We start from the raw sequence: 20,845 nt of genomic DNA, 5'->3' as shown, positions 1-20,845 counted from the left end.
TCAATCTGTTGATTCCATAACTTTTGGTGTACCTCAAGGATCCATGCTGGGTCCTTTGCTCTTTTCTCAGAACATGCTCCCCCTTGGGAACATCATAAGCAGACATGATGTTAACTATCACAGCTATGCAAATGATAAGCAACTTTACTTATCTTTTAAACCAAGTGAAGTTGATCTGCTAGTCAAATCTTCAAGACATAAAGGCTTAGATGACCCAAAGTTTCCTCATGTTGAATTCTGATAAAACTGAGAAGCTTAGGTTCCAAATCTCTTTAAATTCCCCAAATACATATGGTTTCTCTGTCTCTGCAGTTATTGAAAACCTTGGTGTAACATTTGATTCAAATCTCTCCTTTCAGACCCAGATTAATAATGTGATTACAGTGGCCTTCTTCCACCAGAAGAACATATCTAAATTATGGAAGATTTTAGTCCTCCAGGATGCTTAAAAATGGTTCACGCATTTGCAGCCTCCTGGCTTGATTATAGTAATGTTTCATTGACTGGTTGCAACAATTCAGCCCTGAAATATCTCCAATTTGTAGAGAATGCAGCTGCTAAGGTTCTTACTAGAACTAAGAAATGGGAAAATATCAGTCCAGTGCCAGTCCAAATTTAGAATTGACTATAAGATCCGACTGTTAACTTATAAAGCTTTAAATGGTTTGGCTCCAGAATACCTTAGTGAATTACTTATTCCTTAATCTCCTCCAGGATTACTTGGTTCTCAAGATGCTGGTCATGTGAAAATTCCATACATAATCTAAGACTACAATGGCGGGTGGAGCCTTCTCTTACAGAGTTCCTGTTTTATGGAGCCCTCTCCCCATGCATGTGCAGGCTTCAGACACACTCTGTCTTAAAGTGTAGACTTAAAACTTATCTCTTTAGCCAATAGTTAGCCATTCCTCTAGTCCTATGTCCTGTTAAATGGTCAAGTTTAATCTGGACTACTGAGTGGGCCAGGGCATACTTTCAGAACTTCCACTCAAACCAGCAGGACCAGATACAGCACGTGCTTATCAAATCTAAGCAGCACTTGTTAGTGGGCTGTTTACATACATCTGAGGTGTCAAGCAGGCCGTTATAGAGCTGACAAAATCAGTTCATCTAGCGTGAAGTGTCAAACTGGCCTGAAGAGATCTGACACACTTGGTAGTTCAGCCTTTTTGCATGAATGTTTGATCTGAGTTATCCCTACAGGGTTAGAGCATACATTGAAATTGAGTTGGGGCTGCAGTACATTTACTTTGTTGACAATCTTTATAGTGCCTAATCTCATAATCGCTGTTTCTTTTTTCCTTGTCCCTCCTTTGTCCTGAGTTCACAAAACGCTCCAGCCTTGTTTCCTTGCCTGAGTTCCCAGGATTGCTCCAGCCCTGTCAATCACTCCATGGCCACGGACCGCTGCAGCCCTGTTCCTCGCCAGTTCATGCCTTGATTCAGCCTGTAGCTCCAGATGAATTAACCAGACCCTCTAAACCGCACTATACTATACGATTTGGACCTCTACTATTCCATTTAGTTTATAGCCTCAGCTGTAACCAGCTGAACCCATTTTAATTTCTGTGATTCTGTCATTTATTATATTCTATTCTCCTAATACTTTACACCAGGCCGGCCAATGGAGCATGGCCTTCCCCTCAATAACCAGGCTCTGCCCGAGATTTCTTCTCAGGGAGATTTTTCTCGCCACCGTTTGAAGATTTTTCTCCCCATTGGAAGTTTTTTTTTACCTTGTGCTTGCTTTTTGGGGGTCCAGGCCTGGTTTTTGCTGTTTTACTCTGTTTCTTGCTCTTTTCACTGCTACTCTTTTCACCGTGTCTTTCTGGTAGTTCTCTGTAAAAATCACTATACAAATAAAAACTGAAGAACACCTGATACAACTAATAAAACTCTTGATTAGTTGTATCAGGTGTGCTTGAGGTGGAACACATCAAATACCTGGATCCGGTTAGGAGTACAACAGGAGAGTTTTGGGAACCACTGCCCAATAGTAGTGCAGCCCAAGGGGCCTTATAAAATGGTCTTATGTTCAAATTGTATCTTAAATAGTGGCTTACACAGAAAACCATGACTGAGTAATTATTTATAAAATCCCCCTTTGACGTGGATATGATAGTATCAGTATCTCTACGTGAAGTTTCCACTAGACGTAAGTTAATTACGAACTGTTAAGTCGAGTTACTGCACGTTTGATGGCTGTGCATGAATCCCCTGGCTGTGTGCACACATAAATAATTAATACAATTTAATTGATAATTGATAATGTTTTACATATGAAGAATGCAAAAATCATGATCCCATGTAAGATATGATGAAATGTCACAAATAGCCTGCTGTATGAGAAAACTATTATTCAGTCATGGCTGCACTAGCATTATTGGTGTTCAAATTGAAGATTGAGACGTATATATCACAGGTGCGTAAGATGCAGATACAGCACTTAAAATCAACGTGAGCAACTGTTTTTTTTTTTTTTGTTTTGTTATTAATTACCTTTATAAATCAAGGGTAAGCACAACTCGGGACATTATTTTAAGGTTACGTTTAATCATATATTCAATAATATGTTTATCCATGAAGCTCGAGGACCTGTATTCTTGCAGCATCATAGACTTGATTGCTGGCTTTGGATTGGGTTAAGAAGTAAAACGTCTTACTGGTAGAATAGACGTAATTCCACAGGGCACTGTAAGTGCTTTCTTTGGCTTAACACTCCCCCGTGTGGTGGAGGGTCATACTGGCAGGAAATGACTTTAAAAATGGAAACAAAATTGTTTACAATGCATGCCATATTTCAATGCTTTGTAAGGAGTCTTATGGAACTGGGATCTATCTTGAATGATCTTGGAACTTGTGGGTTGGATTCCCAGATAGGGCCTTGCTGCTGTACCCTTGAGCATGGTACCTTCCCTGAATTGCTTCAATAACATATCTAGCTGTATAAATGGATTGTAGCCTAGGTTAAAAATGTATTGATGTAGGTCCCCCTGGATAAAAGTATGAACTAAATACTGCAATTTATGTGATTTGACTTTGGCAGTCCACGGTTGGCTGCATTGTTCAGACACTGCAATTGCTTATGATGCAATCATCTTTTTGAATTGTTTTTTAAGTTATTTTTTTGCATAGTTCTAACATTTCCTTTCAACTTTTTTGTTATTCCCATGTATTTCAGTTTTCTAAGATGAGTGTTTCTTTGTACTGTGCCTAAGTCGAGACGGTCTTAACTTTCTTAGCGACAAAAACCCTTGCAGACTGTTAACCTACATTTCAAGCAGGTTTCACAACTGCTGAGCTCAGGAAACTTCTGCTTCTCTTTAATAGAAACAAAGAAGAAAAAAAAGAACAAGGCAGTAAAAGAACGCATTGAGGTCTCATCACTTCTTAATTTGCCCCTGTAAAGCTCTGATGATGCTGTTACACATCACTGCTCGCTCAAGCCTCACGCTCACGATCAGTAAGGTGAGTCTGAATATCTAAAGACCAAAAAAGAAATTATATTTAAAAGTTTTGAATCTGAAACCTATGCTTGGTGGTCAGCTGTCTATTTTATGTTTTTTACAGCCTCATTTGAAAGGGCGGCTTCTGATAAAATAGATTAAATGAAATGAAAGCAAAATCAAAATGACTTTATTTCTATTGTGTCAATATCACTGTGGTGACTACCGCAAACCGTGAGAGATTATGAATTCCTTTAATAATTCTAAAGCAGTACTCAAGTGCTGGTCTGTGAATGATAATTAGCTTGACAAATATCCAAGTGTGACTACTGACATTGTTGAGAGACCTTGGTACAAAATATCTTCCATGGTCCACATCTTAAATGCCTTATAACATATTCAAATCTTTAGTCCTTTTCTCTTAGAGCCTTCACTTTTTGAGGCTGTTTGTGCTTTAAGTGTTAACAATCCTGCAGTAGTGTGGGGGTGGGGGGTTTTGGGGGGGGCTTCGTGGAGCAGTGGGGGTGGTAGTCAGGTAACCAGAAGCTGGATGACAACTGTGGTAGTCAATGCACACAGTGCTTCTGAATTGCATCAATGAATATCTGGTTGTGTAGAATTAGTGATATCATGGCAATTGGAGGATTCTCAAGGAAGCAAAGAGCTTGGGAACCAAGCTCTATTCTCACAGTCCACAGTGCTATGCTGTTCCTTGTTAAACAAAAGGACAGACCCGTTGTTGAGGTGGAATGTCCTGATATAATACTCTGTAAAAGTTACTCTGTCTAACAGTCAGGATTGCTACAATATGTAAGCTGGGCCCCATTTGTATGGTCCAGCACATACATGATGCAGCGATGATTCTGGTGATTTCAGTGAACTAAACAATCCATCCTCCTAGTTTATTTTGCTCCCGTCATTTATACACTGAGTACAGCACACCCATGCCCAGGGCCAAAAAACGCTTTCTTTTCTTGCAAAGCCCTTATTTTTAAATTGACCATATTGTTACTTTGGTACACCAGTTTTCAATGTCGTACAAAGATTAGACCATCATCTTTGGACAGAGCTCAGTGAAACCTGTGGGGTCCTTCTGTTCACAGCACACTTCTGCTTCTGATTTAACTGTGTGTCTCGTGGTTGTGATAAACACCTTCTGGTTTGGGACAAATTTCTTTACATGCATATTACTTCCTGTTTTTTAAAATTACGCCATGGAGAAAATCCATACACCAAAATAAATTTGCCCTTAAGTGTACAGTACATTTGCATTACATGATCAGTTTACTGTACATTCCATTGTCAGTTACAGTGTACGCTACATGGTGTTCTGCAGCAATACAGTTTCATTCTTAAGTTTACATAACATTGGGTTTATGTTACATTGTCAGTTACAGCACATGCTACATGCTGTTCTGCAGCAATACAAATTCATTAAGTTAACATTACATTGATTGCTTAGATCACACTGTCAGTTACAATGTATGCTACATGCTGTTCTGCAGCTGTGCACAGTTCCTGTAGCAGCTGAATAGAGCTGAATACTGTATGTGAAACCACAGGATGGTTTTGCATCAATATGAGTAAGCGCTGTGTTTATTATTGGCATTCATTAGGCGGTAAATTAGTGCTTGTGTGTAAATGCTCAGCACTGCATTTTATGGAGCAGAGTGCAATACCACCAGAGGCCAGTTTCAAAGCTTTCCACTTGATCACTTTTGTCCAGGTGCACGGGATCATGGAACTGATTTTGTTTGGGTTGACTGTAGCCCTGCATCTAAAAGACACACACACTCAAGGTAAGAAAAAAACTGTCTACACAAAAATGACAGCTCCCTTATTTTGTAAAAACACAAAAGGGCATATTATATTGCAAAGAGCTGCATAAACATCAATCGTTTTCCTTTTAGTAACTATGACAGATTGAAACTTAATAACCATGAAAAATCTACACAGTGGATATTGATGATGCAACTTTTTTTGTGCCTTTGCAAAACAGGGATTCAAATGAAAACTTTTGGAATGGGAAATAATGTATCTCTCCTGTGCTCAAATAGAAGATGGAATGAATCAATCATGGTGAGGTGGGACGTTAAGAGAAGAGATGGAAGTGACTGTTTTGTGGCTTTGGAATTTGGATATATTACAAGAAACAGCACCTGTGATTCCAGAATAACAATACAACAAAGGGGAGATGGAGTGGTTTTACAAATATCCCCCTTCAACTCATCTGATGAAGGCAATTACACTTGTGAGACTCTCTTCTTGCATGAACCTGAGACTGCACATTTTAATGTGAAAGGTATGTGCAATACTCTGCACACTATACGCTGCATATTCAGTGAGTACATTCACATAGTTTATTGAACATTGCCGAAAGTATTTGCCAACAGTGCCAGAAAAAGACCTTTTTAAAAAATGTGAAAAAATTAGCTCACTTTTTTTTGTCATATTAATTCTTTGGGATTTATTTGTATTGAAATGGCTTTCTATTTACTATTTGCTAACAATATACATGTAAATTAAACTGGACTTACAGTGTATTTACATGCAGCTGCATGGCCAAGTCGTACATTGCAATTAATAGACATTATTCTGCCTTTGCTGGTTTTTCACCTGAAAGCTGAGTCTAATGTGAACGTGTCCGACGCTAAGCACCACCGGCCTTCGCCAGCTGGGACTGTGATATGGAGCGTGTGCGGCTCTGTAGCCCTCCTCACTTTGATTGTGCTTTCCTCTGTGATCATCAGGAGAAAACTACAGAGGAAAGGGAGGTAAGAGCATCAACAGTATATCAACAGCAAATTATTTTTCATTTCATTTGTAAGAATTTATTGCATCTATGTAGTATAAAGTGTTGTACTTCATTGTGGTCATACAGACCTACATATTTGTAGCATTATAAAAACATACTATAAACGCTAGATTACTTAATGCAATGTGTCACTGTTCTGTTTGCAAACCCAACCCGTAACTATGAGCTGGCAAAATAATATTATTTCTGCTACGCAGTTTTGATCGTAAAACTATTTGATGAAAATATGCGTATCATTTCTTACTCAAGCACATTAGAGTTGAAATAAACAATATGAGGTTAAAGGGCAGACTGGCAGCTTTAATTTGAGAGTATTTACAATTATATCAGGTGATTTTTTTTACCCCACGATGGCCTGCTTTACTGGCATTGACATTTATTTGGTCCTAATGTTTGAGACAACAGCAACACACACCAAATGCTAATTCTATACCTAGAATCCATGGTAGGCCTTTCACTAGCCTCCTTATGTATGAGCTAATGATGCAACAACACACAGCTGGTCAAGAAACAGCAATTGTCCAAATACGTTTGCTCCCCTTAAATGGAGGGACTATACTAAAAAGGAATGAAATTCCTACACAGATCACGCAATATGGATGTAAATACCCTGTGATGCCAGGAAGGGAACTGAGGTGCAGCTGCCCAGGGGGTATCACTGCCCCTACACATGGGTATGGCCACACATGTGGCTCATTGTAATCATATCAGCTGTGGCCCATTGCCTAATTATGGGCTCTATAAGAGATCTAGCTTCCAGGCCTAGGGAAGGAGTGTTTGGACAATGTTTGGGAAATCTGGGCTATTCACAGTGTGGTGGGTTTGTGCCAGTATTTGCATGGTTTTATGTTCCTTTTGCTTTGAAGCGCTTGGTTGTCAGATTGCCCCTTTATTCTTTTCTTTACGATTTCTAATGTTTTAAGTGTTTTTGAACCAGTGAAAGGTGGTAAGCCAAACCGTCCAGTTGTTTTTTCTGTCTGTCCATCACATGAGCAGCGGCCAGTCCTGCCTCCCTACCCATAAATTAAAGCTGACAGTATGTACTTTAACCCCGTATTCACTGTTTCATTTCAAATCCAATGTGCAGGAGTACAGAGCCAAAAAACAGCAATTGTGCCGCTGTCCCAATAATTTTGCATTTTATTTATATTTGGGCTGGCAATCTTAGATATTTAGATCCATGTCTCCCACATCTAATGGTGTAAGACTTGTATTCAATCAACATTTGTCCTGAACTTTTACTTACTGGACAAAATTTTTTAAATTAATTTAAAAATCATTTAAGTTGTTTCAGTTAATTGTGAGTCAAAGTTATGTGCTCATGTTAATTAAACTGAACTAAACAAAACTGATTGATCTTTTTTCTTAACACACAGAAAGAAACCAGGCACAAGTGAGAGATGTTTGTTCTCCACAGAAGAGGTACAGAAACAAAAGCTTAGTGCTTACCAATGGTTTTGATCAGAGGCAATGCAGAATTTTGAACAAATCACTTCTATGCAAACATTGTACTCACTATTAGTGTAAAAATTTGAAACTGATCTGACATTATAAATCATGGATACTGTACATACACAAAAATATTAATACAGCAATGTCTGTTTTTAATATTTTCAGATCCAGGATATTGAACCATACATCACTTATAGTGAAAAGACAAATGCGATCTATAGTAGCTAAAGACGTCCAACCTCAGAAAGGAACATTAATTACAAGAAAGAAGAATGGATGTGATGTCCCAGAAATCTCAGCATAATTTTCCCACATTAAAAAAATCATCATCTACAACAGTATTTGACTACTATATGATGCTCATCAGATAGTGCCAGATTAATACTAGTGCAAGACTGATGTTAATTCATATGGGACTATTTTTTTTTAATAATGTTGGACTGTCAACAGCTACGAGCATATCCTCATTTTTTTAAAGGATGCTGTCATTTTTTACAAGATGATACCAAATATAAAATGAGAATGTCGTTGAGAGAGTCGTTTGTGACGTCTATTTTTTTCATGAAGAAACTGCACAATCATAGAGGTCGAAGCATGTTGAGGCAGTTCCATAACTGGGGTTTTTATTTTATAGTTCACCATAAAATGAACTATACAAATTCATTTTTAAAAATGTACATACTGTCCAATGTGTGTTCTAATAAATGTATGACCCAAATAAATGTGTTGCATCACTAATGTCTGTCAGTGTGTAGACACAGAATTTCTTTACCTGGGAGGTCAGGGCAACTCTTACATACACATCATTGCACTGTAGCATTTCCAGTGCGGTACCAACACTGTGGGACACAGACTCAGAACAGATCATTAAAAATAGATTACCCTGACACCTGTGATCTTTAACTTATTTTCCTTTTAGCTGCAGGGGTGGTGGAATGGCGAAATGCATGACAGAAGATGTCAAGTGACGGCTAGACCACAGGTTCTCCACTGGCTGGTGTAGGCTGCTCATTTTCTATTGAGGTCACTGCGCTGCTTCGCCTTTTAAAATAACTCAGAACACAGGCCACAGCTCTGTGCGGTAACATTACATGTAGCCATACTGAGAGAAGGGAAGGCAGTTAGACTGCAAGTGTTCTACTTTGCATTTACTTTGTCAAGGTACATGTGGAGTGTGCATGCAATTTCTCTGTCACATTTTGACTGGACTCAATGCGTTAACCAAAGCAGAGCTAAAAGCCAAACCCTGAAAACTGCATCCCTGAGTGCTGAAAAAACAGAGACATGAGGCCATGAAACCAGATGAGAAACTGTCACTGGTAATTATTTCACTTCAATCTGGACTGGCTTTTAATGACATGTTCTGAAGATTAGCTTAATTGTAACCCTAGGCTTAAAAATCGCCTTATTATAAGGCTACAATCGTATTTCCAAAAAGTAAAAAAAAATCTGATAGTTCAAAATCAATGAATAACTTCTATCATCATCCCTTCCCTTGTTCCTAAACCAAGCCCTAATTTCCCTCATCTGTAACATTTACCAATTTCCTCATTTAAATCCTGAACCTATATCTGATCCCAAGCCTAATTCAAACCCTAAAACCTAGCCCTAGCAGACACATCGCATATCTCATCCAAATATAATATAGTCAAGTAAATAAACACAGAGAAACAAGTTTGACATAATTTATTATGAAAAGTGTATTTCCGTGCAAAAAACCAACATATACAATATTATAGTCTCAGATTTGGATAGTTAAAATTTTAGATCTTCCAAAATCAATGACTAAGCCCTGCTCTAATCTTTTCTCTTGTTCTGACACATAGTCCTAGATTTACTTTAATACTATGCCTATCCCCCTCTGAACAGTAGCCACTGCTCTTACCATAGCAATTGTAATATATACAAACAACAACATATGTATCAGAGGTGAAGACAGTATTTTCACAAAAAAAATCTTAATACAGTTTTGCCATTATAAAAATAAAAAAGAAATCTGCTTTTAAGTATGTCTATAGATATACAATGCCAAATTTTATGGGAGTCAGTCCATTTTTGTTGAAGGAGAAGAATTCATTGTTTTTATAAAATTTACAATGGTGAAAACTCCAGTCAGGCAGAAGATATTGATCCAATAGTTAGATTTTTCCTCACGAAGTAATGGATCTATGTTTCTCATTTTCAAATAAAACAGACCATAGGTGCAGGCTCACAATCGTTTTGTCAGGCGTACTATGGCACCACCAGCTGGCCAATTCTCAGACACCCAAACAAGTCTATCAAGTTTGGTAAGCCTCGGGCAAAATATGTGAAAATCATTAGTGGCTAAAACCGAGTATTAAAAATAATCCACAAAAACAAACTGGTACCAGCCTCTGCAGGGTATAAATGGTGTGTGTGTTCTTGTGAGTCAATTTGGTCAGATATTCTGATGAAAAAGCATCACCCTTGTGTTCAAATCTATAAATCAAGGGTGAGCGCAACTCAGGATATACTTTTAAGGTTACGTTTAATCATATATCCAATAATATTTTTATCAATGAAGCTCGAGGACCTGTATTCTTAAAACACCACAGACTATGATTGTTGGCTTTGGACTGGGTTAAGGAATAAGAAGTCTTACTGGTAGAATAGACATAACTCCACAGGGCACAGTCACTGCTTTCTTTGGTTTCACACTCCCTCTTGTGGTGGAGGGTCATAATGGCAGGAAATTACTTCCAAAAACGGAAACAAAATTGTTTACAATGCATGCCATGTTTCAATGCTTTGTAAGGAGTTTTATAGATTGAATAGATGTAATTCTACAGTGCATGGTAAGTGCTTTCTTTTGGCTTCATATTAAAATTCACTTAATAAAATAATAAACTATCAGTTTGACAGCTGGCTGGCAAACTTTGGTATTTAGATCCACGTCACCCACATATAATGGTTTAAGACTTGTATTCAATCAACATTTGTCCTTAACTTTCACTTACTGGACAAATACAAGAGTCACTTTTGTCAGTACAATAAAACATAGAGAATTATTTCAAATTGTGTCAGTGAAGAAAAATATTTAAGTTGTTCGCAGTTAATTATAATTCGAAGTCATGTGTTCATGTTAATTAAACCCAACTAAATTGAACTGACAAATCTTTTTAACACACAGGAAGAAACCAGGCACAACTGAAAGAGTAATGTTTTCCACTGAAGAGGTACAGAAACAAAAGCTTACAGTGATTACCAATGGTTTTTAATTTTGAACAAATCACTTCTATACAAGCATGTTGTACTCACTATTAGTGTACAAATTTGAAACTCATGGATACTGTACATACACAAAAATATGAATACAGCTGTGGCAAACACGCCTGCCACAGGTCACCGAAGTGGCTTTCCAAGGGGCCCTCCAGCACAGAGACACAGGGAGAAAATGTTCAAATAGTCCACATTTATTCACGAGGGTTTGGCAAGATGGTACAGCCAAATGAGCAGATGTAAAATCCTGTCATGACAGAGAAGGCTCCCTTGTGTGGGTGGGGATGGCAGATTTAACCTGTGCGCAGTGATTACCTCACTATGCACAGGTGCAGCCACTCCTGTTCCTGGGTCCAATTTGCCTGGCCAATTATCTAATTCTTAACCAATTATCCAATTGGCCAGGTCTAATTAGCTTGACCCAGGGCAGGTGTGGCTGCTTAAACCAGCCATCCCCACACCACAACAGCATTGTCTGTTTTTAATATTTTCAGACACGTGATTTATAGTAGCTAAAGATGTCCAACCTCAGAAAGGAACATTCATTTGCAGAAAGAAGAATGGATGTCATGTCCCAGGAATGTGTGTAATTTTCCCACATTCCCACAACATGGTGTGTCGGGGGTTCTTTGGCAGGTTGGCAATGAGGGTTTTCTTTTTTTTACTTTTAATTTTTTATGGTTATTTTTAATTTGTAATGGTTATGCTATGCTCATTAATATTGTCGTGGCATTTAAAGTAAAAATGCCTGAGGTTAACCTACTGGTGTAAAATTTTAAGTCTCTCTTGCTTTCTCTCTCTCTCTCTCTTCCCACATGGATTCCATGAATGACACCTTTGTGTCTAGCCTAAGGTAAATCTAATTTGCAAGATCTACTGTATCCGTGTATAGAAAAAAGCCTTAAATTTGCCCATCGCAAGCACACCTCATCTGTAACAAACAAATTCTGTAATGTGAACTCAGAACCGACTCAGAGGTAGATTTGCATATATATTATATTTATTACAAATACTATATATAAAGTTTTTGGCATTCGTTTAACTAAAATTAAGCCAAATTTAAAACAGGGAATCAGCAAACACCAGTTTATAATAATGTGTTATTAGACCCATAGACGACGGGCAACACAGGTACAGAAACCATCGGCATACTGCACACAGGTTAAAAGGAAATGGAATAGCAGTCCAGAAGGTGGTGCCATCTCAAAAATAGAATAACATCTCTTGAATCAGTTCATAAGAACATAGTCATCGCTCCAGTCCTCTTTGATGGTGGCCTCGTGAGCAGGTCCAGAAGGTATGTTTATGGTGGCATAGTCACAGCCATCTTCGCTGTCATGCTCCATTTTCCTCCGGGTTGTCTCATTACCGTGGTCAATGGTGGTGTACAGGACTTCTTCAGACAAATTCTTGCCACCGTGCTGTCACAAAGAACATTGGGACATATTATTTTTGATGGGTCTATGAGTAATTTCCCATTTGGCATAGGCTTATTTTACTTCAACTAATAAACCTTACAATAACAAAATACTTTCACCAAAAATATCTTGGGAAACTGAGTGTGAAACTGAAAAAGCACACCTGAATTTGTAAAAAAGAAAAGAAAAAAAAGTCTAAAGTTAAAAATTGATTAAACTTTAAGACTTTCAGACTAATGACATGTTTTCAAGCAAAAGTGATCTCTGGATTTGGCCTTTTTCTTACATACAAAATAAGAAACCATAATATCATATTTATAAAGGCTGTGGAAGTGCTATGTTAAGCCTTTACAAAAACAAAAATAAAAAACAAAAAAAAATGAATTTAAAGAGGATGAATTTTGACTGAAGCCTGACATTTGAGATTTCAACAGCACATTTTTAGGTCATGTTAATAAAGCTAGACACCATTTTCAGCATTGTGCTCAATGAATTTACACGTATCCTGTATTGTGCTTGAATTAATACCATAGAACAGTCTGTAGTGCTGAACACACCATGAATGTGCTGACTAATCGCATCTGCATGTTTCAAATCAACATTTTACCCTTTGGCTAATTAAAATGACATTACACACACAGCTAAATAGGACTTCAGGACAGGATTGTGCAGGGATGGGAAAAACTTGAGGAGTTATAAAGTAATAATGGCTTTTTTAAGATCTAGCCATACTTGTACAATCCCGAGGGGAGGCCTAGCCCTGGAACCTGAAAAAAATCTGGGCTAATGTCACACACAAGTGTTTCACAAACAAACAGAAAGACATTGCCTAGTAGGGGTGGGCAGAGACGTCATTATCTGTATCTGTATCTGTTTATCTGAGTCTGTATCTGTATTCGGATAGAAGACAGGAAGTTGGCGTGGTTTATACAGGAAGTCAAGTTAAACGTTTTGCAGCGCAGTGGCTCAAAGTTTGTTGGTGTGTGTGCCGGAGTTCCAGATACAGCTAGCAGCCGTGCGTAACACCCCCCCCCCCCCCCCCCCCCCCCCCACTTCTCTCTCTCTCTCTCTCTCTCATTGAACATTGAATTAGCTGCACTTACATTTTCCCTGTCGATGGCTGCTCCCGTATCACCTTGAGCAGTAACAGAAGGGAAATTAATGCATTAGTTATAAAATATAAACTACTGTAAGCAAGGCCATCCCCTAATTACAGCCTTACAGGAAGTGAAACATGCAATGCACAGCCCTTCAATACATTTTTACACTGTTAAGAGTGTCACCGTCTCTGCAAGTGATGTTCAAACTAAATTGAACGGGACATAAATTTACATTAAAATTTATTTTAGCATCTTATTGAATGCTGACAGGAAAATGTATATTTTATCTATTTGTTTTTTTTATTATTATTATGTAATTTCTTTACAAAAATGCAATATGTGTATAGTTAAAATATTTTAATTATGAAGAAAATTGGTGTGATTTAAAAATGTATCATTTTAAATTATTTCAAGGTAAAAAGTAAGATAATGTAATGACCTGATATAAAACTATGCAATTCAATGAGGCCAAGCTAAAGTGTATGGCTTGCACAGTGCATCTGAACTCAAAGCAATCAATCGCAAAGAAATTAGGAATTAATATACATCAAGTTCAAAAAATTATAAAGTACTGAATAAATGACAAAAACAACCATTTGTTTGCATTAATAAGTAGTGACAATGGTGACAGTTTTTTATTTACTCCTATTCACTAATTTTGAAATACCAGTTCTTACCATTTGTATCTTCAGTTTTTTTTCTGGAAAAAAAAAACACAGAAAAAAATCCACTGCATATCTTTCATCTATAAATATAAATTGGCATATAAATGATATCGCAATAAGACTGTCAAATCAGACTACTGTTGCCATGGTTTCCTTTAGGATGACACTCTGGCCTGTGTCACAAAGCAGGATCACTTGGTTACCTGAATAACACATTACCCTCCCAAATCTGGAACATGGACTAAAGTAAAAAATAAATAAATAAATAAACTGTTCCAGTTTTTACTTATTGCAGCAATCCAGCCAACTCAGAAATTCTACTTTGTGAAATACCCACCCTGGTCTAACCCTGTTCCTGAAGAATCCATGCCAAGTTCACTTATTAACTTGAAAATCACATGCTTCTGAAGCGGTGGGCCCGGTGCTATTTTATTAGGTGGTTGATTAGTGAACATGTTCACATGCCGTTTGGAGTAGCAAAAGATGAATCTTGAGAGCCCATGTCTCTTTAAATCAGAATGTAAAAACTTTCATCATGGCAGATCACAGGTAGTTTATGATGACATGCCAGCATTAAAATGACTGGTTGCTGTGTGGTCCAGAGCAGCTTGTACAGCAACAGTATGCCCACAGAGATTGAACGTGTGTATATTAGCCAAATATTCTTCAAAACAATTCTATTCAATATTATTTTCAGCTAGAAATGCAACATGAATAGAATATGAATACTATTTTCCATTCTCTTTCTTCTAATTCAAAATGACAGATGTGTGGTGCTTACTTTAGTATCCCACACAGGTTGTTTCCCATCACGACTCAGAACGAGGCCCTGGAGCTCACAGTATTCCAGAAGGTGATGTTGTGGTACCACGACGACGACTGGCACCAGCATCAGTCTCCAGAATTGGAGGGATGGTGTGAGCCACAGTTCAACTCAGCTGTGTGTTTGGCCTACCGCTGACAAGGATGAGAGAGAGAGAGAGAGAGAGAGAGAAATAAAAGATACTTTCATAAGCCAGAGGTGAAGGCTTACAGGAAATACCACATCTTGCATTTTTCTTTTTCTGTCCTGTTCTCTGTGGTTTCTGTTAGGTGTAAAAACACATTTACAATGTTTATAGAATGCATGGTGAAGTCCAGTTGTATATTTTTTTATTTTCCTTCACATTTACATAGTATGCAAACAAATCGCAATGGAGAAAAAACACATTCATTGCCCCTGTGTAATGCAAACACTCAAAAACAGTGTTTACCTTGTGATCAGTGCACGCACACACACTCCAAGAAGTGACAAATCATCAACAGCAGTATAGCAGTACACTGCAGATGGGCCAACCGCATCCTGAGTAGCTTTTTAGTGAAATAACCGCTGAAGGGACCAGGAGTGCCTTAATCACCACTCAGCACAGTACACCCTAAAACAAAGTAAATCTCTCTTCTATCTCAGTTGATGTTGGGTGAGAGTTCTCATGCAAAATGGTTGCTTTGTATCACCCAGGTGGGAGTAAGACACTGGTGGAATATGACGTGATCCCCCCTTCCCCAACTGACGCTGCCGAACAGTGTTTCTTAACAGAGCTGGTCTTTTTACAGTACCTCAGCTAGCTGATGAAGAGATCAAAGAGGAATCCTAGCTACAACTAAGTGTATGAAAATTCCGTATAAACACAAAAAGTGGATCTCAGAACAGAAAAGAGAAAACGGACCAGGAGAGAAAGGTAGAGAAGTTGTCATTTTTGGATGACTTTTTAAAAAAGAATCACCAAACCCACAACTCAACTGTGTCAAAAGCTCTGTCAGATCATGGATATATCAACAACCTTCTTTGCTCAACTGTTGTTAGTCAGGACATGTTATAAAACGTCAATACATACTTCAATCCAAATACATTGCGAAAATGCTTATTGTATCATCCAGTAACCTTTGTTGAAGTGTGAAGGCTACTGTGGTTGTTATGACATTGCCTGTCACAGTAGCTGTCACAGAGAGCTGTTTAAATGTTTTTAACTTGTAGCGATAAATTTCCTCATCTGGAACATATATTTGTACTTCATGTGTCATCGCCATTTTGGATTGCTGCCATTTTGTAAATTCTATTAGTAATGTTGTTTCCAGTTCTGACTGATCAAGCATTTGGCACTGATTGGACATGGACACATGGTGGTGCTATAATAGTCATTTGAATTTTCAATGTTCAAGTAATCATTATTCCTACCCCTTCTGAGCTAGAGACATGAACCCTACCTCACACTATGTCTGTCCTCATGGACAACTCATATGCTTCGGCATCATAATGTGCACCATTTTTAATAAATTTTAAAAACTTTAAAAGGCATCTCTTTCTAGAGCATTTGCCGGATCACCACAGAATTTGGCCGTGCATCATTTTGGGAGTACTGTGACCAGAAGTTATTAAAAAATAGTCGCTAGGTCAAACAATGTGGCCGCTGTAAACAAACAAATTTGAAAGTGAAGGCATCAAACAGGGAAGTGAACCATTTATCATTATGATCAGGGGTCAAAGAGCACTAATTCCCTGGAGAATAATCCCAAGAGAGACAGCAAGTGCAAGAAATGTGGACTTAATTGACAATATTATACATTATTGAACATTAACTAACTTATTAAAAAAAACAAGAACAAAAACTAAACTAATGAGCATCAATCTATGAAATGAACAATAAGACAGAACTACAACGTGTGTTACTCCTAATCAGGCGTTAACATAGAACTGTAGTTGTGATTTTTTTGATTGTTCATATTCTTTTATTTCGTTCTTGCAGTCTCAGGATGTGAAGATTCATGGGCTGCAGGCTATTTATGCTATCATCGAACCTTCAAAAAACTGCAATCCAGCTGAGGCCAGAAGACAGGAGAGTGAAATACTGGGGGGGGGGGGGGAGCTAGGTTACACATATGTGAATATTCCATCCATGATGTTGTAATGTGAGCAAATAAACATTTACACATTATTATAATAAGAAATGACACTCTCTGTTTCTGTACTACTGCAAATAAAAATGACCGGTGTGTCAGCACCATATCCAGAGCTAATTATTCAGCTCTTGCAGGAACTAGCAAAGGTATTCAGTCCAAACATGACTATTTTACCATTAACTTTGTCTTTGCATTTAGTTTTTTTGTCAAACACAGCAAAGTTATAGTCTTCTTGTAAAGGGAAAATTCATAAGTTAAACTGTAGGATGAATGCTCATTGAATCCTGCCCTCCATCCATAATAAGTCCATATTTAATCTATTTTCCAATCCAAATTGACAACACACAGTAATGCCTTCAAAAGCTCAGTCAATGCAATGTGCACCTGACAAAGGGCAACCCCACCTATCTTACCAATGACGTGCACTTCCTGCCCTCAAAAACCATATGTTAGCAAGGTTCAAACAATGAAGATTCTGTTTTGCAATTCGTTTGGGACCCACTTACTTTTCTTGAGTTTCTTTCTTCCCTCCTTCCCTCTGTCCTTTACTTTTCCATTCTCTTTCTTTCTTCTAATTCAAAATGACAGATGTGTGGTGCTTACTTTAGTATCCCACACAGGTTGTTTCCCATCACGACTCAGAACGAGGCCCTGGAGCTCACAGTATTCCAGAAGGTGATGTCGTGGTACCACGACGACGACTGGCACCAGCATCAGTCTCCAGAATTGGAGGGACGGTGTGAGCCACAGTTCAACTCAGCTGTGTGCTTGGCCTACCGCTGACAAGGATGAGAGAGAGAGAGAAAGAGAGAGAGAGAGAGAGAGAGAGAGAGAGAGAGAAGGAAATGAAAGATACTTTCATAAGCCAGAAGTGAAGGCTTACAGGAAATACCACATCTTGCATTTTTCTTTTTCTGTCCTGTTCTCTGTGGTTTCTGTTAGGTGTAAAAACACATTTACAATGTTTACAGAATGCATGGTGAAGTCCAGTTGTATATTCTTTTATTTTCCTTCACATTTACATAGTATGCAAACAAATCGCAATGGAGAAAAAACACATTCATTGCCCCTGTGTAATGCAAACACTCAAAAATAGTGTTTACCTTGGGATCAGTGCACGCACACACACTCCAAGAAGTGACAAATCATCAACAGCAGTATAGCAGTACACTGCAGATGGGCCAACCGCATCCTGAGTAGCTTTTTAGTGAAATAACCGCTGAAGGGACCAGGAGTGCCTTAATCACCACTCAGCACAGTACACCCTAAAACAAAGTAAATCTCTCTTCTATCTCGGTTGATGTTGGGTGAGAGTTCTCATGCAAAATGGTTGCTTTGTATCACCCAGGTGGGAGTAAGACACTGGTGGAATATGAAGTGATCCCCCCTTCCCCCACTGACGCTGCCGAACAGTGTTTCTTAACAGAGCTGGTCTTTTTACAGCACCTCAAGTGCACATCCGTTCAACATAGCAAAAGTTTGTGCTGTCATTAACAGCAGTAACAGGAGTGAAATGGTCGTTTTAGTTTTTCACATTTCCTTTAGAAAGCAAGAGGCATACCCTTTTCTAAAATGAAAAAGAAACATTTACTTTACATTATGGTATAAAGAGCCCAATCATGGTTAGTACACTTTTGTTGAACAATAGTCTGTGATCATGTCAAACTATGTGCCCATTCTATAGAAAATATATTGTTTAAACTATTCAATGAAATAATTTCTGGTCATTTCTTTGGTACAAATGTTATTTTCTGATATGCAAAGATTGCTAGGAAATATGTCTGTGTATGCTGTTGTCCAATGTCAAGTGTCTGTTTGTAATAACTGTTAACTGGTTTCGGTGGTCAAATAAGGTCAGCTAGCTAGCTGATGAAGAGATCAAAGAGTAGTCCTAGCTACAACTAAGTGTATGAAAATTCCTTATTAACACAAAAAGTGGATCTCAGAACAGAAAAGAGAAAACGGACCAGGAGAAAAAGGTAGAGAAGTTGTCATTTTTGGATGGCTTTTTAAAAAAGAATCACCAAACCCGCAATTCAACTGTGTGAAAAGTTCTGACAGATCATGGATATATCAACAACCTTCTTTGCTCAACTGTTGTTAGTCAGGACATGTTATAAAACTGAGATCTTCAATACATACTTCAATCTCTTGCAAAAATGCTTATTGTACATCATTCAGTAACCTTTGTTGAAGTGTGAAGGCTACTGTGGTTGTTATGACATTGCCTGTCACAGTAGCTGTCACAGAGAGCTGTTTAAATGTTTTTAACTTGTAGCGATAAATTTCCTCATCTGGAACATATATTTGTACTTCATGTGTCATCGCCATTTTGGATTGCTGCCATTTTGGAAATTCTATTAGTAATGTTGTTTCCAGTTCTGACTGATCAATCATTTGGCACTGATTGGACATGGACACATGGTGGTGCTATAATAGTCATTTGAATTTTCAATGTTCAAGCCATCATTATTCCTACCCCTTCTGAGCTAGAGACATGAACCCTACCTCACACTATGTCTGTCCTCATGGACAACTCATATGCTTCGGCATCATAATGTGCACCGTTTTTAATAAATTTTAAAAACTTTAAAAGGCATCTCTTTCTAGAGCATTTGCCACAAAATTTGGCCATGCATCATCTTGAGAGTACTGTGACCAGAAGTTACCTGACCTGTGACCTGAGTTTGGTTACACTGTTGTAAGTCGCTCTGGATAAGAGCGTCAGCTAAATGCCTATAATGTAATGTAATGTAATGTATTAAAAAATAGTCACTAGGTGAAACAATGTGGCCGCTGTAAACAATGAAATTTGAAAGTGAAGGCACCTGTCACGGATTGGGTAGGTAGGACCCAAACGCAGAGTGAAAAAAAACACAAACTCAAAAAGGGAAAATTAACAAAGACTTTACTTAACAGGGAACTTCCAAAAAAAAAAAACAAAAAAAAAAAAACAGAAAACTCCAAATTAAAACACACACGGGCAGGAACGAACAGGCATAAATACACAGGCGTAGTAGAAACATATAAGTCAGAAACAAAACGCATTCAGAAACACAAATGAAACGCTAGAAGATACATACAAATATAATTCAGGAACCAGCACAAATCCGAAACAAACACAAAGAACCAGCACTTGAATCAAGGAGACAAAGAACTTACTTAAATAGACAGGGGTAACAAGACACAGGTGAACTCAAAGAACAATCAAACCAGAGGGAAGGGAAAACGAGAGGCAGGTGGGGACGGTGATTAAATAAATAGACAATAAAATAATTGAAAGCAGTAATACAATTAACCAACAGGGGAACGAGCAGGACACAAAACAGAAGTGACGCCATCTGGCGGCCCAACAGGGAAAAACAGACAGAAACACAACCATGACAGCACCAAACAGGGAAGTGAAACATTCATCTAAAATTCTTTGTTACAATTGATGCCAAAGTTAGTGCCCTTCTTTGCCAAGGGGCCTAAGGGTGCAGGAAGTTGCATGAAATCTATAAAATGTGTATGTTGATTACTCCACAACCTAAACAAATTTCAACCATATGTTTTGAGGAAAATTGCAGTACATAAGGGACATGAGGCCTGAGGGGGCATGCACCAAGTTCAGTGAAATTTGGCCATTTGTTTATTTATTTATTTATTTATGAATTAGTTTATTTATTTATTTAACCTTTATTTAACCAGGAAATCCCTTGAGATTAAAATCTATTTTTCGAGGGAGACCTGGCCAAGATAGCACACCATTACAAAGTTACAAAAATTAGTT

The 20,845-nt window shown here is 38.0% G+C and overlaps 1 protein-coding gene and 1 long non-coding RNA gene across 4 annotated transcripts; one reads left to right on the top strand and one right to left on the bottom strand.

The window, feature by feature from the left end:
• Positions 1 to 3,267: 3,267 nt before the first annotated feature.
• On the top strand, positions 3,268 to 11,098 carry LOC118222383. 2 transcript variants are annotated; one of them, XM_035407951.1, is made up of 6 exons: positions 3,272 to 3,468; positions 5,173 to 5,245; positions 5,446 to 5,748; positions 6,070 to 6,220; positions 7,638 to 7,683; positions 7,879 to 8,451. In XM_035407951.1, the coding sequence occupies exons 1-6, from the start codon at positions 3,415 to 3,417 to the stop codon at positions 7,939 to 7,941; spliced, it is 690 nt and encodes a 229-aa protein (XP_035263842.1). In that variant the 5' UTR covers positions 3,272 to 3,414; the 3' UTR covers positions 7,942 to 8,451. The 2 variants fall into 2 exon arrangements, with proteins under 2 accessions (XP_035263843.1, XP_035263842.1); XM_035407952.1 differs by lacking the exons at positions 7,638 to 7,683; positions 7,879 to 8,451 and adding an exon at positions 10,865 to 11,098 and having other exon boundaries at positions 3,268 to 3,468.
• Positions 11,099 to 14,185: 3,087 nt separating this feature from the next.
• LOC118222384 lies at positions 14,186 to 18,118 on the bottom strand. 2 transcript variants are annotated; one of them, XR_004764273.1, is made up of 3 exons: positions 17,580 to 18,096; positions 14,918 to 15,093; positions 14,186 to 14,216 (listed from the first exon to the last, which is right to left on the bottom strand). It is a non-coding gene; the product is annotated as an uncharacterized LOC118222384 (long non-coding RNA). The 2 variants fall into 2 exon arrangements; XR_004764272.1 differs by lacking the exon at positions 14,186 to 14,216 and having other exon boundaries at positions 17,580 to 18,118.
• Positions 18,119 to 20,845: the final 2,727 nt, after the last annotated feature.

Source organism: Anguilla anguilla, chromosome 3, assembly GCF_013347855.1.
Source record: "Anguilla anguilla isolate fAngAng1 chromosome 3, fAngAng1.pri, whole genome shotgun sequence".
NCBI classification, from domain to species: domain Eukaryota; kingdom Metazoa; phylum Chordata; class Actinopteri; order Anguilliformes; family Anguillidae; genus Anguilla; species Anguilla anguilla.
This window is presented reverse-complemented; position numbering and strand designations above follow the sequence as displayed.